This window comes from Coffea eugenioides, chromosome 9, assembly GCF_003713205.1.
Source record: "Coffea eugenioides isolate CCC68of chromosome 9, Ceug_1.0, whole genome shotgun sequence".
NCBI classification, from domain to species: Eukaryota; Viridiplantae; Streptophyta; class Magnoliopsida; order Gentianales; family Rubiaceae; genus Coffea; species Coffea eugenioides.
The window spans coordinates 41,159,490-41,180,538 of NC_040043.1; the positions used below are offsets into that span (position 1 = coordinate 41,159,490).

The 21,049-nt window shown below is 39.6% G+C and overlaps 4 protein-coding genes across 5 annotated transcripts; 2 read left to right on the forward strand and 2 right to left on the reverse strand.

The window, feature by feature from the left end:
* The first annotated feature begins 92 nt into the window (after positions 1–92).
* LOC113782677 (protein DETOXIFICATION 45, chloroplastic-like) lies at positions 93–8,648 on the forward strand. Its single transcript, XM_027328556.1, has 15 exons — positions 93–281; positions 603–1,015; positions 1,518–1,678; positions 2,287–2,430; positions 2,534–2,700; positions 3,415–3,550; positions 4,886–4,982; positions 5,072–5,172; positions 6,131–6,294; positions 6,728–6,799; positions 6,954–7,070; positions 7,184–7,279; positions 7,365–7,486; positions 7,587–7,644; positions 7,834–8,648. Exons 2-15 carry the CDS (start codon positions 660–662, stop codon positions 7,843–7,845), a joined length of 1,803 nt encoding a protein of 600 aa, XP_027184357.1. The 5' UTR covers positions 93–281; positions 603–659; the 3' UTR covers positions 7,846–8,648.
* On the reverse strand, positions 8,539–11,635 carry LOC113782678 (isocitrate dehydrogenase [NAD] regulatory subunit 1, mitochondrial). Of its 2 annotated transcripts, none has more exons than XM_027328558.1 (4): positions 10,896–11,635; positions 10,489–10,716; positions 9,196–9,274; positions 8,539–9,025 (listed from the first exon to the last, which is right to left on the reverse strand). In XM_027328558.1, the coding sequence occupies exons 1-4, from the start codon at positions 11,400–11,402 to the stop codon at positions 8,751–8,753; spliced, it is 1,089 nt and encodes a 362-aa protein (XP_027184359.1). In that variant the 5' UTR covers positions 11,403–11,635; the 3' UTR covers positions 8,539–8,750. The 2 variants fall into 2 exon arrangements, with proteins under 2 accessions (XP_027184359.1, XP_027184358.1); XM_027328557.1 differs by having other exon boundaries at positions 10,489–10,728.
* Positions 11,636–14,322: 2,687 nt separating this feature from the next.
* LOC113783023 (SEC1 family transport protein SLY1) lies at positions 14,323–16,937 on the reverse strand. The gene is made up of 2 exons (XM_027329030.1): positions 16,671–16,937; positions 14,323–16,554 (listed from the first exon to the last, which is right to left on the reverse strand). Exons 1-2 carry the CDS (start codon positions 16,699–16,701, stop codon positions 14,723–14,725), a joined length of 1,863 nt encoding a protein of 620 aa, XP_027184831.1. The 5' UTR covers positions 16,702–16,937; the 3' UTR covers positions 14,323–14,722.
* Positions 16,938–17,058: 121 nt separating this feature from the next.
* LOC113783455 lies at positions 17,059–20,237 on the forward strand. Its single transcript, XM_027329594.1, has 6 exons — positions 17,059–17,254; positions 17,391–17,471; positions 18,111–18,239; positions 18,956–19,018; positions 19,166–19,290; positions 19,873–20,237. Exons 1-6 carry the CDS (start codon positions 17,099–17,101, stop codon positions 20,066–20,068), a joined length of 750 nt encoding a protein of 249 aa, XP_027185395.1. The 5' UTR covers positions 17,059–17,098; the 3' UTR covers positions 20,069–20,237.
* The last annotated feature ends 812 nt before the right edge of the window (positions 20,238–21,049 follow it).

The window sequence follows — 21,049 nt, forward strand, 5'->3', positions numbered from 1 at the left end:
GGTCCGGTGCGGTTGGGGTCCCACATAAGCACCGGCACCGGAGACTAGACGGGGTGCAGTCCGTATGACAAGGCAAGGCCAACTGGGGAGTCCTTTGCGAAGCCGGCCGCTTCCCAGTTCCCACACCTCCCCCGCTCTCTCTCCTGCATTCTTAAACCCCCTCAGATGGACACATAAAATCATACGCTACTGCTACTGTAACTCACTCTACCATATGATATGAGTGCCAGCTCCGCCATCAACCCAACACACGATTCATCAATTTGTCTTACTAACTTCGGGTGTGTCTTTGTCATCCTCCAAACCATCCTCCTCTAATCCTCTGTTTTGCATGCCTATTCATAGTATTTGATTGTTTTGCATGCCCTTGTTACTACTGTCCTGTTCTTCTTCTGTCTTCCTAACTCTCTGCGTAACCCCATTACCCTTTCAACAATGATCATAGGTCTCAAGTTCAGGGATATATATATATATATATATTTTGGGTTTTCTTCCTCCCAAACCTATCTCTGCTTCATTTCCTTGTTCGTGACTTTGCTCAATTATGACCCATCCCCTCCCCCTTCTGACGGTTTATTTCTTTTTCTTATCTTTTCAACCAGGACTGTGAGATATAGCACCAAGGTTTTTATCCTTTCCCTTATTTTGTTTCTTGAGAGATGGCTGCCACTCCTGTGTATTTCAACGGCGGTCTAGCTGTTAAGGGATTAACGACTGGTTGGGCTGGGAATTCTGGTTCCGGGTGCCAACCGCCACCGCTGCCGCCGTCGCAGTTGTCATGGCGCCGTCGATCGGCCAACACGTCCGCAAATCTTCTTCGCCTGTACCCTTTATCCGCCAATCAACCCAACAAGCGATTTTTAAGTTATTCGCACACCAGGAATAAGTGCTTTATCTCAGGGCCCAACCATCCATTGAGTTCCGATTACGGAGTGCAGTCTTTTAACGGGGAAACGTCGGATTCTATTATTCTCCACCAACACCCTGCTATCTCAACTTGTAATGGAGGCCTTCAGTGAGCTCCTTCCCCCTATCCTTTTGCTTATTCCCCATCATTGGATTGCATTAAGTTCATTTCGTGTTCTTGTCCAGTTACTGCGTCCGAAATTATGTAGTACTGTTACATTTTACTTCTGCAGAACGTGCATGGTAACCATTTTTTTGTCATCAGAAAAAACACATTTTTGCTCTTTCTTGACTATTATTATCACGTGTAATCCTTCCATGGGAAATAAGCCTCTACTTCGATCGAACGCTCTGGCAGTTCTTGTCTTTAATATTTTAATCAATGAGAAAATCCTTTTCTGTAGTCACTCTGTCTGTTATCATATTTCTGCTTTGGAATTTGTTCTACATCAAACAATCTGTTACCTCTGGATTTTTGTATTGGTCCAATGATTGGCTGATGGGATTTGATGTCCTTGTGGTGTAATTGGTAATGTGCAAACTTCAAGTCTATTCTTTGCCACCTTATTATTGCTTTTAATGATGATGTTCATTGCGAGTGATTCCTTTAGGATTCATAAAATTGAGAATGAGTTGGAAACTATTTCCTTGAGTCCATCTCAAATACCAGACATCAGGCGTGAGCTTGTAATGCTGTCTTTGCCTGCCATTGCGGGTCAGGCAATTGAGCCTTTGGTGCAGTTGATGGAGACAGCTTATATTGGCCGCCTAGGTAAGGTGGAAACCATGGATATTCAATTTAATAGTCAGTTCATCATCCAAAGCACTACCATTTTTATGTTTGCCTTTCTGTATATGGTTTTTTGGTATACTCCTTTGTTTTTTTTTGGTTCTTTCTGGTGTTTGTTTGGTGTCAAGAATCAAAGAAAGATGTAATTGTGGATGTTGCTGCTGTAAATCTTGTTTGTTGAGTTAGTGCTATGATGGTACTCGTGTCGTAAATATAAATTGACTTCAAAACATACACAATCCCCTAATGTTTCATCAAGCTGACCAGCTAAGAGCACAAGGTGAGTAATGCATGAACTATAAACTAAATCGGGGCTGTTTTTCAACATTTGACTGCTGTTGGTTGAACTTCAATGTCAATCCAAACTAATCTTGAAGACCTCTTTCTTTGCTTTGTGAAATTGGAGCCAAAGCTTGTTTATTTTTTGAGATTTTAATTGGTGTAAATATTATGAAAATCATGTATCTTGACATTGATTTTTTTTAGCGTTCTGTAAAAAAGGTGATTGAGTGGCTAAAGCTATGGTAGAATGCTAATATCAGTATGTTCTGTGTTACTCTGAGGTTTTTCATTGTATTTTTGGTCCACAGGCTCTTTGGAGTTGGCTTCTGCTGGTGTCTCCATAACAATATTTAACACCATTTCAAAGTTATTCAATATTCCTCTGCTGAGTGTTGCTACTTCTTTTGTGGCTGAGGACATCTCAAAGAACATAAGCCAAGTTTCTGCAACAGGTTGGTTGGACGAGACACGCTCCCTCAAAAACTCAGATTCACCCAAAAAAAAAGATGAAAAATTGTTGAGGTACCTAATTTTTGTTATTGCAATTTTGTGTAGAAATGGGAGACAGCACCAATGGGAAACCATTTGATGCCCAAGTAGGAAGGCAGCAGCTATCCTCTGTATCTACAGCTTTAGTTCTAGCAATTGGCATTGGCATATTTGAAGCCTTAGCATTGTCATTTGGATCTGGATTTCTTCTCAATTTGATGGGCATATCACACGTATGTTCTTCTCCTGATATTTATTGGTTGTTTGCCTTGTGGGTACACATTGGCCAGGCACTTGCTTGTGCTTTTGTTTTGTTTTGTTGATTCTCATACCTGACCATTTGGGTTCGTGATGCCTCATAGCTTCCTTAAATTATTTTACTTGAGTAATGTGGTTCCTCTATCAAATGCAATCACTTGGCATGCAAGTGTCGCTTGATGCTGAATTTTCCTTGCCTAGCTTCTCCACGCAAGTTGGTTTATTGATTGGGATGTACCTTCATTTGCAACTAATTTATGCACATGCAAATGTGCTTGACTTCTTTGAGTTATTAGTGATTCAATGTCAAGGAATTTGATGGAGAAAAGAGAGTAGCTCTTGGTTGCTGTTAAGAATAGTGCAACTGTCTTGAAACTTGTGCTGTTGCATTTTCACTTGGTAAAAACTAACAATGGCCCCTGCAATAACTCAGGAATCATATGTTATTCTATATGTACTATGTTTAAGAGTGGTCAACCCCACACACAAACACCATGTCATAAAATCTCTTAAATTTACATGTAATAGTTTACTTGAGTTTTTCTGAATTAGTGGTACTCTGCTTGCAAACTTGCTTGCTTATACTTGAAACAGTTTTTAAATTTGTAGACGCATTATAAATACCCATAGTTCAATAAATTCCATTGGCTCCACTGGTAGTCACATATCATTGAAATGGGTTTTGACAGGGTTCTCCTATGCGTGCCGCAGCAGAACAGTTTCTTGCTCTGAGAGCACTTGGTGCTCCTGCTTTTGTTGTTTCTTTGGCTCTCCAAGGCATTTTCCGTGGTTTTAAGGATACAAAGACTCCAGTATTTTGTCTAGGCAAGTGCTTAACTTGAGCTTTGGAAGTTTCAGCATTTATCCTCAGTACTTGTACAAGGTGTCAAACACTTTTAAGAGACAAACGAAGAGAAACATGCTCTGTAGTCTTACTAACGTATCTTCTCCTTGTTCAATCTCTATTCAGTTACTTTTAAACTCAGTGTACTATTGTTTAGGTCAATGAATGCCCCATGAGATATCATCATATTCTTGTTTTCCTCTGGCCCCTTTAATGGATAATAGATGAGCAAATGAAATTATCTTTGATTTGTGAAAGTTGCTAACAGTTCTTAGAGCCACTTTTGTAGGCTACTGTTCTAACAATTTTCTGTTCCATTTTTGTTTTGGTTGCAATGTTTGATTTTATGTTCTTAGTCATCTTGTCAGGGCTATAAACTGGTCTTGAATGCTTGTATGAGAAACTTGGTTGTTCTGTCATGAAGTTGCTTTTGGTTCAGGCTGCATTTTGTTTGTGCAGCCCTGGTTTAAGCTCTGGGAAGTACTTAAACTAGTATGTTGTTTAAAGGAGGGGGGGAAAAAGCTGTCTGTGTAAGAGATAATCATCATTACTCTATATGTGAAAGTTAATTACTCAGATGTGGAAGAATCTGGAGATAATTGAGAACATTGAGATTCTTCATAAAAGTTTTTCTAATGTAAACTAGTTTGTGTTAATCCAGATCACTTCAATTCAATCACAATGGAGATTTCCATTGTGTTGTTCAGAGTGACTTCTTTCTCATGTCTCCGGTACTCAAAAATCTTGATGGGTGTAATAGTAATCTTGCTGTACAGGATGCAAGTGCTTGAGAAGGTGTTTGGGATTTGAAAATAATTTTTGCCCCTGCTATTTTATACTTTCATACTGCTTTCAATCTCAAAATTGTTGGTAAATATGCATTGATCTTTGCGATACCCTGGACTCCTCTTTTCTTGTGCTGTGCTAATTCTGAAACGCTGTATCTTTGCTCTGATGTAACACTTGCTTTAATGTTTTTGAGCTGTACGCCCAAACCTTTTAATGGGTGGCAAGAAGAATTTGTTCAGGAACATTTGTGACTCAGTTGCAACATTGAGTTAGGGACCTGTTGCAATAGCTTAAGCTCTGGCAGAATAGAGTAGTTGATGTGTTTATAAATGTTTAAGTTTAGAAGATACAAGTTATGCTTGTCAGATTGCAGTTAGTCTCCTAATATCTAATTCAAGTCCAGCTTTATACAATTTTTCTTTTCTAAATGGAGATCTACTTAACCTATAAATCAGAACTGCAGTTGTCTCACCTTCTGAAATATTTGTTTGTTTCTATTGGATTGTTGACAGTGCTGCTATTTGCAGGTTTTGGTAATTTTACAGCTATACTTTTGTTTCCATTACTTATGTATCATTTTGGACTGGGTGTATCTGGAGCTGCAATCTCTACAGTCATATCGCAGTATGCTCCTTTGGTGTCTGCTTTTACCTTTTTTTTTTGCTATCTATTTTTCCTTGTCGTTGTGTTTTTGAACCTTCTACTTGTTCCAGATACATCGTGACCTTTGCAATGATCTTATTTTTGAATAAGAGGGTTGTACTACTGCCCCCAAAGTTTGGAGAGTTGCAGTTTGGGGGTTATCTGAAATCTGGTGAGTGAACATATGTGCAACTACTCTAGCAAAATCATTTTCTCATTTCCTTCTATAGAACATTGATAATTCTTTGAGGGTTAGCATATGTAGTGGACAAGAAAATAACTGTACAGATTTTATCAGATTGTCTCCTCTGATTCTTGACACTTACAGGTTCTAAGTCTAGGAAGGCTTATTTAATATCGATTCTGATCATTAAGTATTGATGTAAAGGAGGTCAGATGCTGTACTCTCTTGATATGGTGGTAGTATATAATTCATAGATCTTTTATATGCCTCCCCTTGAGGAGTTATATGTTTCATAGGGAAGCATTTTTGAGACTTGCAATTTTCAATTTCTGTTGTTGAACTCTGATGGTAATAGAGATTAGCCAAAGTGTTTTAGATTTTTGAGTTTATTTGTTCATGTTGGAGGTGGTTTTTTTCACGTCTAAGTTCTATCTGTTTGTTATATTCTTGGACAGGTACATTTGAATAGACACGTTTCCTATACGTCCACTGTTTGGTTTAGGAAAGTATTTTTTGGGTAAAAAAGGGAAAGTTGAATTCTGTGCTGTGCTGTGTAGATTGTGAGGTTGACTATTCGAAGCTTACTCAAAGCATGCTGGCCTTACCAAGCCTAACCCTGTTGTGGTCAACATATCAGCTTGTATATAGAATTTTGGTAATAGACAAACAATGAACATGTTGGGGATTCAATGTAACTGGTCGAAAGGTCAAATGTTCCTGGACTTTGACATAAATGTTTGTACAACTTTTGCTCCAACATGGCACCAAATTCTGCCTGATTGTTCTTGAGTGAAACAACTTTTTGCAAACTAAATTCTGAATTTTTATGAAAACCCTTTTTTGCAAAATAAATTGTGAACCTTTAAGTCACATGATTTGTTCATTCTGTACTAGAAAGCCTCCCCATTTTTGCTTTCTATCTAACATTACTTCACTGCTTTTTTAGGTGGCTTTCTAATTGGGCGAACCCTTGCTGTCCTTCTGACGATGACACTTGCCACGTCAATGGCTGCTCGCCAAGGCCCTGTAGCAATGGCTGCTCATCAGATATGCTTCCAAGTATGGTTGGCTGTATCTTTGCTCACAGATGCTTTGGCAGCATCATCTCAGGTATATACAAATATGTGTGGATGTAGAAGATTGGCAGTCCCTTGTGTTCGTTTTCCCTCCTTTTGTGCTAATATCTTTTACCATACATCTTTTCTATCCGACATTTCTTTCTTTTACCTTTCTTTCCTTGACTTTTTCCTTCAGTTTTGAACTTGGAAAAATAGTGAAAATTGTAGGAGGCTATAGAATGCCTTTTCATGGACTAGTTTTGCAAACATTCATTTGTACCTGTTAATTTATCCGACATTACTGGTGGATTTTTGTTCTTTAAAAGGATTAGAACACTTTCAGGTAATAGTGTGATTTCGCTTAATTGAGTTGTAATATTTCAGTGTGTTGACAGTTAGCAGGTTTGGTGTCTAATACTTATATATTTTAGCTGCAAATAGTTTTACTGTATATCTGTCTGACAGTATTTAATTTTGTCGGTTAGGCCTTGATTGCCAGTTATTTATCAAGAGATGATTATGGAGCTGTCAGGGAACTTACACAATTTGTATTGAAGGTATTTGTTACTTCACCTTTTGGTCCTTTTGTTGTGCTTCACTACATCTTTTGTCAACTTTTGTTTGCTTTCAATTTTTTCTATTGGAAATCCATCTTTCTGGTTATTTATCATATTTTGTTACCTTAATCTCATTGAATAATCTTGTTTTCAGATTGGGATATTCACGGGAGTTTCTTTAGCTGTGGTTCTGGGTGTTTCATTTAATTCGCTGTCCACTTTCTTTACAAAGGACACTGAAGTATTAAAAATCATTGCAACTGGTGTACTGGTACAGTTCACATATCTCACCGTTTTTGATTCCCGTTTAGTTCTCTTCTGGAAAATGCATGCTGCTTATACTTTTGTGAAACTGTGCTTCTGAATATTATGAAACTTATGCAGTTTGTCAGTGCTAGTCAACCTATAAATGCTTTGGCATTTATTTTTGATGGCCTTCATTATGGTGCTTCAGACTTCCCTTATGCTGCTCGTTCTATGGTATCTCCTTTTCCCTCTCAAGCCTTACAAGTGCACTTGCATACAAGTACTTTATCTTAAATAATTTATGTTATATAAATCATAGATGCTGGTTGGGGCCATATCTTCTGCATTTTTGCTATATGCTCCAGCAAAGTTTGGTCTCCCTGGTGTCTGGTCAGGCTTGACTCTCTTCATGGCATTGCGAATGATGGCTGGATTTATCAGGTGAACTGTTGCATGAGGCATATTTTTCAGTGTAAGTTGTAATTTAATCGGCCTCTTTTTTCGTTATTGTTATGTTCATGGAGTGAGTGTTGGTTTTCAGAATAATGTCAAAAGACAGTCCATGGTGGTTTCTGCATGGTGACTTTAATAGAGCCAAGGTTAGTAACTCCTTTTTATTTTACATGATTGCAGTAGTTCTCCAAACTCCCCTCGTAATTATTAGCCCCCCTTTCTGGAGTCATTGTTTTTCTTGGCGCTGTTGTGAAAAAGCTTTTTTTTTTTGGTTTCTTCTGGGTTTGGATGACCCAAAATATAGCAACATTTCTCAAGATTACCATGATTTTCAGCTTACTGGGTGAGAAGTCTGGATGGAAGTGATTGGGACTACAGTGGACATACACATACATTGGATGCAAGTGATTTTGGGACAGCATTGAACATACATACATTGCTGCTGTGGTTACCTTGGCTGGTCTTGTCATCCGGAAAGCGAAGAAGTTATTGTAAGACGAGATCCAGGGAGCTCTTCTTTGTGGTATTTTTCTTTTGGGGGGAGGGCGGAGTTTAGGGAGAAAAAGTGGTTTTGAGGTTTATGATTGAAACTGTAGAGTGATAGACAGAGCAGCTACTGATTTAGCAATAATTGTTGCTTCATCAACTTTAGTATTATCGTTTTGCTCCTTCAACGCAACTCCCAGGCACAAAAACCACTGGAGAATAACCCTTTTTTTTTGACAGTGCATAAATTTGCAGGCAACGAGGATGAAATCATCTGCAAATCGGCTTTTTATGTAAGAAGATTACCCAATTAGGCTTGGCCGAAGCCAGAGCGACGTCCTGAATGATTGCATCAAGGCTTCAAGAAATGAGTGCATCAAGACATCCGTTTCACAACAAACCGATTATGGAACATTCATCTATCAAGCACTAAAGCAAATTAGGAACTCAGAAATCATCAAGGCTTCAATCAAGTATGCATGAAACAATCATGGAGTACGATATCAACCTACTATTCAAAGAGAACATAAATTTGTAGTATTCAACAACCAATCTAGTAAAACTTTTGTTATTTCATTCTTATTCCGGTAACTCCGAGTCAAAGGCTAAACAGATTTACTCCAAAGAATAGCACATCACCACCGCAAATGCTGCAACAGAGCAACGTAAGTAAAAAAAAAACTCAAAATTGACACAAGGCTAATGTGTAAATACATGACAAGAATGATTCTTCCATTTAACAGTCCGAGAGAGAGGTTGCAGATGCTTAGTCCAGATTTGCTATGACAGCATCCACAACTTCTTGGGTGTTGCTGTCTCCACCGAGATCTTTAGTTCTGTATTTACCCTCTGCTATTACACGTTTCACTGCAGTTTCTAGTCGATCAGCAAATGATGGAAACTGCAGATGTCTCAACATCATGGCTGATGAAAGAAGCAAAGCCACGGGGTTAGCCTTCCTTTGGTCCACTACCTTCTCATTCCCCACATTTCCAGCTGATGCACCTTGCTCAAAAACAGCATGATCGGCCCCAACATTACCTACAGTAAACCAAAATTATAAGTACACCAGAGTGACTGATATTTCAATCCCAGCTTGAGCAGATTGAAAATGCAAAATCTGCAGCTTGAAGGATGCTGTTCAATATCCCCTCGAATGAATCCGAAAATAATAAAATATCTCAAACCATTGCTTTTGCAAATCAAAGTACCTCCAGGCATGACACCAGTGCCTCCAGCAATACCAGCTGCTGTATTTGCCACAAGATTCCCATACAGGTTTGGAGTGACCTACAAAACATAAATTTGCAACCATTAAAGGCATTCAGGCTGAGTACAGTAAGATGGTCAAATCATGGAAAACTGGACACATTTTAAGGTTTTTAATTTGGTGAGTCTAGCAGGGAGGAAAGGACATGTCCACTTTAACAGCCCCTTTATCTGTGGCTTGACGTAGATTCAATACTAATCAAATTAAACTCTGCAGATTTATTCTTTTCATACAGAAGATAAATAGGATGCTTAAGAATAAACAGATCCTAGCAGCCGTTCAACATGATAAGAACTACGTCCCTTTTGTGGATGTGTCCAGATTTTTATTAATAAAAGGATGATGACCCTGTTTAAATGCTGATTCCAAGTCCTAAAGCTTGGCAGATTTTCTAAATTTCAAAACTGCAGCACCAACACCAAACCTATTAACATCTGCTATTTACAAGATCTAATTTTCCAGTTCTCCCCAAGCTTACAGACATAGGTAATACACGGGTAATAGATATAGGGAGGCCAATAAAATGCTTTTTTTTTTTTGGGTCTCAAATCACTCGCTCATATTTCTGAGCATAACTTTTGTTCATTCCCTAATCTTACTAACTTCTTTCAAGTTCAAAGGCATACATGACAGACACTGCATTATAAATAAAAAGAAAAAGGAAATAAACCAAATAAATGTGGTTCCCCGCTACCTCACTCCAGCATGAACGTGCAGTTATACTCTTTTTTTCCCCCCTCTTGATCACCCCTGTAAATGACAACCATGTGGTCTTTTCACTCCCAAGCCTGCCAAAAACTAGTTTCCTCTCCCCTTTCACACTGTCTCTAACATCAGGCATCCCAGCGCCAAGGACTGCAAAGGACTCAACACCTCCTCCCAGCAAGTCCTATAGCGCACAACACACTGACAAACTGCCTCCTTCCCCCAATTACACAACGCCCCCTTCCAGAACACACGCACAGAAAAAGCTGGAATTAACATATAAACCTGATGCGAAAAGACAGAAATCTACGCTATTTGGGACACAGATCGGTCAACAAACCAGGAGTACACTGCATACACAGTTCATTTTGAACCCGGATCATTTGTCCATAATACTACAACCTTGTGCAAGAGAATTTGGCGCATGATGCTTGCAGCAGAGGCAGGTTGGTCGGATGTGGGCTCTTAAATAATGAATGAAACAAATAAACGTAGAGATAAGAGAAGAAGGTGGAAAAGGATTTGATACCATGACATCAAATTGCTCTGGCTTGGAGACGAGTTGCATGCAGCAATTGTCCACAATGACCTCATTGTACTTGATACTGGGGTATTTGCTGGCAACCTCGCGACAGGATTCTAAGAAAAGACCGTCAGCAAGTTTCATAATGTTGGCTTTGTGGACGGCAGTAACAATCTTGCGATTGTTGAGATAGGCATACTCAAAGGCGTATTTAGCGATTCGCTCAGAGCAGAACTTTGTCATCACCTAGGAAAGAGGCTAAATGAGAAACCAACCAACCAACTAACCAACCAACAAGATAGATGATACGCAAATCTCAGATTAAATGGAAAGAAACTAGGTAGTATATAGATGTACTACTTAATAGATTTTTTTCAAAAGAAAAAACGAAGGAAAAAAAAAGGGGAAAAAACCTTGAGGCTCTCGACGACGCCAGGAACGACCTCGTGCTCGAGGCCGGAGTATTCGCCCTCGGTATTCTCCCTAATGACGACGATATTGACGTTATTGTGACGGGTGGGGAGGCCCTTGAGATTAAAGCAGTGGACGAGGGAAGCGTAGAGATCGAGGTCCTTGCGGAGCTGGACGTTGAGGGAGTGAACGCCGCCGCCAACGGGGGTCTTGAGGCCGCCCTTGAGGCAGACCTTGTTCTTGCGGATGGAGTCGATGACCTCGGGGGGGATGCTCTTCATGTCGCCGTGGACGTCGTATTTCTCGAAGTAGACGGGGGCGTGCATGGCGTCCATGACCTGCTCGACGGCGCCGGTGACGAGGGGGCCGATTCCGTCACCAGGAATGAGGGTGACGGCACGGGGAGCGCCGTCGCCGGGACGAGGCATGTAGGTGACGGATCGGGCAGAGGAAAGGCGGGAGGGGCGGAGGAGGTGGTGGAGGATCGGTTTTAGGGATCGTCTGGCCATATTATTGTTTTCTTCTCCACAAGTGACTAATAGTCGTAATGATCAGAACGGAATTCGAAAAATATAAATTAATTACTCCTACTGCTACTTGCTTTAGTTGTTAGGGGTTTGGCTTTCTTCCTTCTTCTTTCCTTCCTTTCACGTAATCCTTCGATTGAGTTGGGGAAGACCAAAAAAAATTTACAGGCCCAGACTGAAATGAACGAGGGAGGGAGAAGAGAGAGGAGCGACGATCATCGGTTCACCCCCAAATTAAAAAAAAAATTATGAGAATAATAATACAGATGGGGCCCACACCCACAGCCACAGGAATTTTTTTTTTTTTTTCTTGAAAAAGAGCCACAGGAGACTGACTGCTTCTCTTCGTTCCTTTCTTGTTTTCTCCCTTCAATTAACTACTATTTAATAATTAGAGTGACATTTTGATCCTCACTTTTTTGAAAAAAAATAATAATAAGAGTACAGCATTTCAACAATTGAACTCGAGAAATTCGGCACAATAAGAGTAAGATGAATATATTTCAACAAAAAAAAAAAATACTACGATTACATTATAGCTAGTTTGGGAGGATGGAAATGAAAAGAAAAGAAAGGTTTTGAAGGGATAAGAAAGTTTTTCCATTGTTTGGGAGTTAAAATGAGAAGGAAAAGAAAAGAATAGGAAATATTCCACTGCCCTCCATCTTTTGGAAAACTTTCCGCCCAACATTGGGCAGAAAGGGAAGGAATGGACAGAAGTTTAAGTAAATTTTTTAATATGATCAAATTACCCTTAAAATCCTATACAAAACATTTTAATACCTGATGAATTCCTCTCACATTTGTTTATAGAAAGGGCATATTTGTAAAATAATTTGTTTAAGTATCTTTTCCTTTCCTTTGCATTCAACTCCCAAACAAAAAAAAATTACTCACTTTCTTTTCTTTTTTAAAACTCCCAAACAACTTAGATAGAAACTTTGACCCTTTCTTTTCTTTTCTAACTTATCATTTCTCTTCTTTTCTTTTCATTTCCATCCTCCCAAACTAGGCATACATGATGGTATAAACAAACAAGCTGCTTCTCAAGTGCAACAGAGGAAAGTGCAATTCCAAGTGCAAAACAAGCAGCTTCTCAACCGCATTACAGCACAGAAAACACAACTTTTGGTGGAAGATAATCTTCAATTACCAAATTATCCCAAATAATATTTTATTTGTATCATAAACACATTTTTCAATTCATCTTTTTTATATTTTCAACTAGTTTTTTATTTCACATATATCATATCACAAAAAGTGCTATAGTAATTATTCCAAATAATATTTCAAATAATAGTAATTTATCCAAACACACTCCTTTTGGTTTAGGCATTACATTAGACGAGCAAGTACACTGACTGTATAGTAATTTGAACCTTGCTCGTAATTATATGGCTTTTGACATTAATATAATCAAATATCATCGTTTCGATAATAAAAAAAAAGTTTACATGATGGTAAGACAACTTTTATCAACACTACCACTACCTAATTTAGTTGGTTGACGCTAATTCGTAAGACTGGGAATTTTTTTTTTGTTTTTTGCACAATAAATATATTCGAAACAATTTAACTGCAATAACTGAATTATCATTTAAAATAACTTATGCACTAGCATTTTGTATGATCAGATATATGTTAGATAAAAAAAATTGATTAAAATATTTAAAAATGTATTTATGATATGAGCGAAATAATATTTTTTTCCCTGCACAAATTCAAACCAAACGCAACGCTGTGTGTTGTACTCCCGGTACAATCCTTCCTTCTTCTTTCTTAATAATACCATTTGCAAGTCTCCAAACTTGCCAAGGCAGGCCAGCAATTGCAAATTTATTCAAATCCATTCTTCCATTTCAACACCAAAATTCCAATTACAACCGCCCGCCCGCACCGCATCCTTCCAAGTCAGAGCCGAGAGACATTTATCGATGAAAATTGGAAAAATCTACCTGCCAATGAAGTTTGCCTGGTGTGGTGGCCATTGAAATCTACAAGCACCACTCAAAAGTTTTCTTTTTCTCTCTTTTTTGTTTTTTGGAACAACTTATGTACTATTAATGATATACTAGGATAGAGTAGTAACATTACAACGAGCTTGCACCATTGTTGTCCGCAAGTAGATGGTAAAAGGACCAAAAAAAAAAAAAAAGAGGGCCTTTTAATTTATTCGTGAACAAGAAATGGTAGCAGCAGTCATTTTTTTTTTGTTGCCCGTCCGGTATCCGAACCTTTGCCCCGACTAATCCGGACCGACCCGCGTCGCGCACCTGGCTATGGTAGCAGCAGTCATTGACCATCTGTCGTCCCACACATGTTATTTCGGCTCTGTTTTTGAGAAATACAGAAAACATTTAATCGTGATGAAGTAGCAAGATGTGAAACATTTTTGAGAAATACTGTGGCCTTGTTTGGACAGCAATTTTTCAAAGAAAAATGGATAATATTTTTCGTAAACACATTTTTCATTCACCTTTTTATCTCATATATATATATATATATATATATATATATATATATATATATAACAAATCGCTACGATATGTTTTTTTTTCTTCTTAACGAGTGTGCATGACGAGAAACAACTATCCTTTCTTTCACTCAAAATAGCACGTCATAAACAAGAGTATGTTTAGTACTACTACTTCAATACTCTGCAGAAACAAAATCCATATAAACAAGAAACACATACACTACTGATTATCTCCAGCACCTTACGTATAGGAATGCATTCCTAATTTTTTTTTTTTTTTTTTATAATAGGAATGCATTCCTAATTTAACATCTCAAATTTAGCCATCACTGATGTCAAACTTGTACGCATAAAAAGACACCAATCCCGTCCTCCTCCGTTTCATGTCTAAACTGCATTTTTCTATCCTCTAAATTGCGATGCAAATAACCAAACAAAATTCTCTGTCAAACTTACAAATACCTCGAGCATCATCGATGAAGAATGACAAGAACATAGGAGCATAATCAGACAATCTACAGCTGACCATAAAAGAACAATAGAAGTAACATCAGCCTACAAAAATGTTTCTAGCTATATATCAATGTTGACAATATAAAGTACATGACGACAGAAAAACTGGAAGGAGAAGGTAGTATAAAACCTGCCTACTTCATCAAGCATCCAACCGGTCCCCTCTTATGTCCCACAAATATGTAGTCATCGTCTTCCTATTCAAGAAAAGTGCAAGTAATGACGTTGAACTCCTCTCCAATCAGTGCCGCTCCCAACAGCAGTCCCAAATGTACAAATATCATATGTTCCTTGCAGCATCCATAATCAACTCTCAATGGGCTGGGGGAGCAGCAGCAGCAGCACTACTTCCTAATCCCATCTTATGTCCCAGCGACGCTAGCTGCTCCACAAACTCTCCACCAGTGAGAATCTCTGTTGTGCCGTAGATAACATGTCTTACAGGCTGCTGCCGGTGAGCCAGCTCCAGCAGACTTCCGTACTCCACATAGTTTCCACCACCAATCATAAACACAATAGCTTCTTTAAATGGTCCTTTCAGGTGACTGCTGCTCGCTCCAGAGCTCGATTTTGGAGCACGGGGATCAAAAGCAAGATAGGATTCAACTTCAGGATTTGGTTTTCCCTCCATTAGCGCTTCCACCGTTCTTGTCAAGGCTAACTGATGATCACTAGACAACAGATTCTTCACACCAGCAGTGACAGCGCTAATTGACTGCCCGTAGAGTCTCTCAGCCCAATCAACAATGTTGCTCCTGCTAGCGGCACTTGCTGATGACAACGAAACATTTAACGACTTTATCCTCTTGACATACTGGAATGCGCTAGTATCCACCTCAGACTCCCTCAATGCCGATTCGACCATTTCAATCTCTGACTGCGGGATGTTTTCAGTAGAAATAAGACACATGATAGCAAAGCGCAGCTTATCCGACTTGGACCCCTTTCCCTTGAGCACTCCTACGAGCTCATTTCGATCAATTCCACCCCTCACCATCATGTCACTCTCTTTCTTGGCATAGGAATCAAGAGACCTCTCCTTGATCTCACCCAAGAGCGCAGTAGCAATATTAGTGTGCTTGTCAATCACGTTCTTCCGTTCAGTCAGCTCCGGAAGAGAATTGACCGCATTCATCAGATGCTTAGTGTTACCATCGAAGTCCACATCACCGCCTCCACCAGTCTTCCTGTTGACTTCCTCCACATCCTTCTTGTACTTGTTCAACTGAGTCTCAATCTCAACAGCCACATCCGGGAACTCCAACGCTCCGTTTGCAACCCAGAAGGGATCAGACCCATCCAGCTCGTAGGATTTCATCCCGCCCTTCTCGCCCTGCACATTCAGCTTATTCAGTCTCAATCCGAGCACATCGTGGACCAACGGCCTATACCTAAAGTCGTGCTGAATGGCCACCGACAGCTCAAAATTCCGATCGAAAATGCACAAGACGGGCCTCTGGAAGGAGCTGGCGAAGTTTCCGCCCTCGGTAAAGAGATTGTTCTTGGCCAAGAGATGGTCCTGCAAACGCTGATCCAGGCGGGAGGCCACCATCTCGGCAGGGCCGCCGCGGGGGCACCTAATCACGGGAACAACGGAAAGAGTAGCCAGGACGGAGAAGAGGCCGGCGACGATTCTGTCAACGATGTCCTCAATGTCCTTGTCCCCGGCTGAGGGATCATTGAGCTGAAGGTAGCAAGTCTTGTGGGCGAGGGAAAACAAGTTATCTTCCAAGGTGACAAACTCCAAGTACTGATCGTGAACTTTGGAGATGCGGTGGATGGAGTCGGAGTTGAGGGTACCGGAGGCTAGATCTTCGAGCAAGGGCCTCGGAATGGAGGAGGAGAAGTTGAGATGGAAGGAATCGTAGAGGGAATTGGAGGCGTCGAGGACGATGCGGCGGATGTTGTGGGGAGTGGGCTGGACGAAGTAGAGGGCAGGGACGTCGAGGACGGGCTTGCGGTCCTTGTCGATGAGGAAGTAAAGGGTAACTCCGTGCTTGCGGAGGTCCTTGACGTGGATGAGGGGAGAAAGGATGTCTTGGCAGAAGCGATCGTAGATCAGGATCTTGTAGACCTCCTCGTCGTTGCCGGCGCCGGCTCCGGGATTCAGCGGTTGGTTCAGATTCAGCATGCGGAGAATGCATTCTGGAAGGATTTTAATGTACTCCACTAGTTAGTATTCAATCAGTATATATATTTTTTAATTTCGGGAAGCTCAGAACAAACAAAAAGAAATTGCAACAAAGATTGAAGAGAGTTACCAGTTTGCTTTTGCCGGAGATTCAGCGCCATGTCTTCTCTAATCAAAGTGACGATCAAAGACCCACGAGGATTTTCTTTTCTTTTTTTCTCCTTTTTCCTGTTGGAGGTAATTAGATACTACGAGGACTTAATCTGAGAAAGAGAGAGAGAGGGAGAGAGAAGTTTTGGAGAGTGTTGAGAGAGAAAAACCCAGCCAGAAACTGGGGCTCTTTCTGATTTGGGGTTAGAGGAAGGAGATGTAAGGAGACGGGTCACCCATGACCCACCCGAACCCGCGACGTGGTTGCCCTGATATGTAAACGGTTCCTTTTGTGGGCACAAATGAGGGTCGGGTAGATTCCACTCCAGGCCAAGTTGGGCCCATCTATCTGTCTGTCTAAAACTAAACTATACCAAACAAAATTAGTAGTACTTTGGGGCGGGGGAAATGGGGAGGAGCAGTGGCAGTGGTGGTGGTGGTGAATGTGAAGGTGAAGCTGAAGGTGGAGCAACAACCTCGTCGTTGGCGCTGAGGAACAGATATTGGGTGCTGAGACACGGCAAAAGCATCCCTAATGCCAAGGGTCTTATCGTTTCTTCTCCGGTAATTTCTGTTTCTTATTTAATTCTCGCTTCCCACTCCTCTTCCTCCTGGATTTGATGATTTCTTTCAACATTTCTTGTTTTTTTTTTCTTTCTTTCTTTTAGTACATTTATCAAGCATGTACGTATCTTGACAGGAAAATGGGATTCTTGAAGAATACAGATTAGCTCCTGAAGGAGTTGATCAAGCTAGACTCGCGGGCCAGTCCTTCCAAAAGGCATTTCTTTGTCCCTATATACTCTGTTTTATTCTACACAAATTTCTCAGTTTGCCTCCGGATTTTTATAAGTTTTCCGAATTGCCTTAATATTTCAAAGTTCACTAGTAATCATTCATTGCCATGCATGCTTCTCTGGCAGCATTTCTAGGCTGCAAAGCAGTCTGGGTTTATCTTGTGGTGTTGAAAGAGTAAGACGGGATGAAATATTGGTTTCCTGGCCTTTCACTTCTTGGACTCTGTTCCTACTTCTCCTTTAATCTTTTACTGAATCACGTTTTGAAACCCTAGATTATGGTGATCGTTAGTAAGTTTCCAGTTGTTTATTTCCGACTTAATTAGTTGTTCAGGACCGGATTGTCATGGGACCCTTGAAACTAGAATAAGTTTGCATACCTCTTGTTATCACCAGCGCATTCTATCTCTCTGAATTTTCACCAGTCCTTTATTTAAAAACATGCTTGAAAATCTTCTGTGCAGAGAAGATGATTAAGTTCTGGTATATTGCTAAAGCTGAAACTTGCTTTTGGATGGCGCATATGCTCCCATTTTTTTTTTTTTTTTTTGTTTAACAAAGAATCAAAATAAATAAGTCGAATCTGGATACGTCTGTGCACTGATATGTTATATGGTATGCAGATGCTGTTGGAGAACAACATACCGCTTGAAAATGTCCGAATCTGCTACTCACCATTCTCAAGAACCAGTCACACTGCAGAAGTGGTTGCATCTGTTATGAATCTTCCATTTGTTGGACCACAATGTAAGGTAATCATCCTATTCTTTGAGGTGATTGTACTGGAAATAGCTTCCGACATGACCGAACTTGAATTTGGAAATGGATCTCAATTCTCAAGCCACAAAAGTAGTTCTATACTAGCTTAAAATGCTAAGATCGCAGGTCATGACAAGAAGGTGAAGACAATAAAAGGGGAAAGTGAAACAACAAACTAGTTGCCATTAGATCACACTTGGAGCCTACTCCCAACATCTGATAGCTTCTTCTTCCTTTATTTTTTATTTTTTATTCTCTTCGAACCTGCTTGCAAATTGTGATTCTTGAAAGAGTTGCATGATTACTTGAAGAGTATCTTTTCCTACAGAAGCATCTCCGAAGGTGCTAATTAGGAAACAGCACTCCTTCAGCTTAAACTAAACCACAAATAGGAGCAAAAAGATGACAAGGGCATGTTAAAGTAATTTGCAACTTAACAAAACCTGGAGTCATCGGAGTTTAAGAGAATGAAAGACGGGAAACAAAGAAGCCATTAGTACAGAGGTTGAGACCTCCTTTCCAACTTCTTTATCTTATTCTATTACGAATCCTCTATATCTTCAACAATGCCAATCTCAAGCCAGACATACCTATATGATCCCTTTTTGGACCAGTAAAGCGTTCAAGTGCATGTGAGTCTGTGCTTGAATTTTTCTTTTTCATTTTTGTTTTGTTCCTTTGGTTTTGAAAATATTTTTTAACTGTACAGGTTATTGGTGATCTTCGTGAACGTTATTTTGGACCCTTTAACGAACTTGCATCACATGATAAAGTAAGCAACAAGTTTGAGAAGTTGGAGCAGCGGATGCTGAATCATCTCCATCCTCTCAGTCTCTAACTACTGATGAATCATTCGTTGTGTGGACGGTAATCTGAGCTCATGCTTGAATTTATTTTTTTCCATTTCTTTTACTGGCAGTACCCGGAGATATGGGCTCTGGATGAGAAAGATCCATTTCTGCCGCCTGAAGGTGGAGAAAGTGTTGCAGATGTTGTTACTAGACTCACAGAGGCTTTGGTTAGCATGGAGTCAGATTTTGAAGGGTAAAACACTGCTCTTTACTTTACCATTGGTATTGCAGCATATACTGTTTCCAGCAGATATTGCTACTGATGTATTTAAATGTGTTTTGTTATTCCTTGATTCTAGTACTAAAATATATGAATAGGGTAAAAAGTCTTAACAGCATTGTGAGTGGCCAAATCTTGTCATGCCTCCCTAAGTTCAGAATAGGGCGGTAAAATAATGAAGAGATGGCTTTGTTATTATAAGTGCCTGATGCCTTGAGCAAATAGGACACTAATAATGCTGTACTGCATAAAGTAGATTTATAAATTATGCATTCCGAACTTTTACTTGAATGATAGCCTGGAGAAAGGGTGTTCTGCTACGGGGCTGAACTGCATGTCACCTAATTGCTACGGTGCCTTTGAGGCTCTATGCCAACATTTTTGCAATCATTAAAGATACCAAGTGCTATCATCTAATAGAAATAACGACAGCCTCTTATTCCATCACCTTGTATGTGAAGTTCCTTATTTCTAATTAACACATAACTCGTTCCTGAATCTGCTTAGCCTTGTAAACGTCACCTTAAGGAATAGGCCACTCTTCTCTGACTGCAGGTGCGTGGTGTTGATTGTCAGCCATGGTGATCCTCTTCAGATTCTGCAGACAATACTCAAAACAGCTAAGCAAGTGAAGACAGGAGCTGATGAGCAGGACTTGGCATCAAGGATACAGGCAATCAAGGTCAAGTCTGTTCTTTCAAGACATCGGAAATTTGCACTGCTGACAGGAGAACTACGTTCAGCAGAATAAAACAATTAGTAGTGTGCTTTTTCATCTTAGTCTATTGTATTGTGACTGGGGAACCTGGTTCAGCAAGAAGTTAATAAAACTTGTGAAATTGGCAAGTCTGAAGTTTTTTCTTTGCTCTTTTACTAGTTAAATTGGATGTTGGTACTGCAATGTTTATAAAATTATTCTTGAGAGCTGTAGCATGAAAATTAGAAGTCTTTCCCTTTTTATTTGTTTCCAGGAACATTAAATCCTTGGACGAGTGGCTGCTGCTATGCAATGTACCAGTAGCCAGTTCAGGTAGTTGGGACTCAAGACTAGTGTTGAATTCTCAAGGTATGTATCGAAAGTTGCAGTAAGTTCACCGTGTAGGACTTTGAAAAACCAGGAAAGGAGGGCTTTTCGGCCCGCGCGGGGGGTGGTTTACTGCATCTGAGGGCTTGTAGCCTAATATCCAAGAATCGTTTTTATCGAGTCATTGCATAATAAATTTACACTATCCCCTTCCTCTCTTCTAACCCCCCAAAAAACCCCAAACGAAGAAAGTAGAATGTATAGCAGGAGATTTTAAAAAATTGTATTGTGGCCATTTTAAGAGCGAATTAATCTTAAATACACTGATAGTGTATATATTATTAGTATTAGATGCAGGACAACTAATTTGAATTTGAATTTGAAATCCAAATTTAAGACAAAATTTTGTATACACTGACAGTTCATATAAGATTTACTCTTTAATAATACCTCCGGTTAAACATTTGGTAACCAAGACAAAAATTTTGAAAGAAAATGGAAAGTCAATTTAATGATAGTTTGTAGGAATTAATAAAATTTTCCTATCTAACTAATCATTTGTTTTTAAAATTCTATAAAACACAAAAAAAAAGAAAAGTGTAAAAGAAATTTTGAGACTTTCGTCTTACCAAATATACAAGAAGGAAAAAAAAGTTAAAGTAGCTAAGAAAAAGAACACTTCTTTAAAAAAAAAAAAAAAAAAACTAT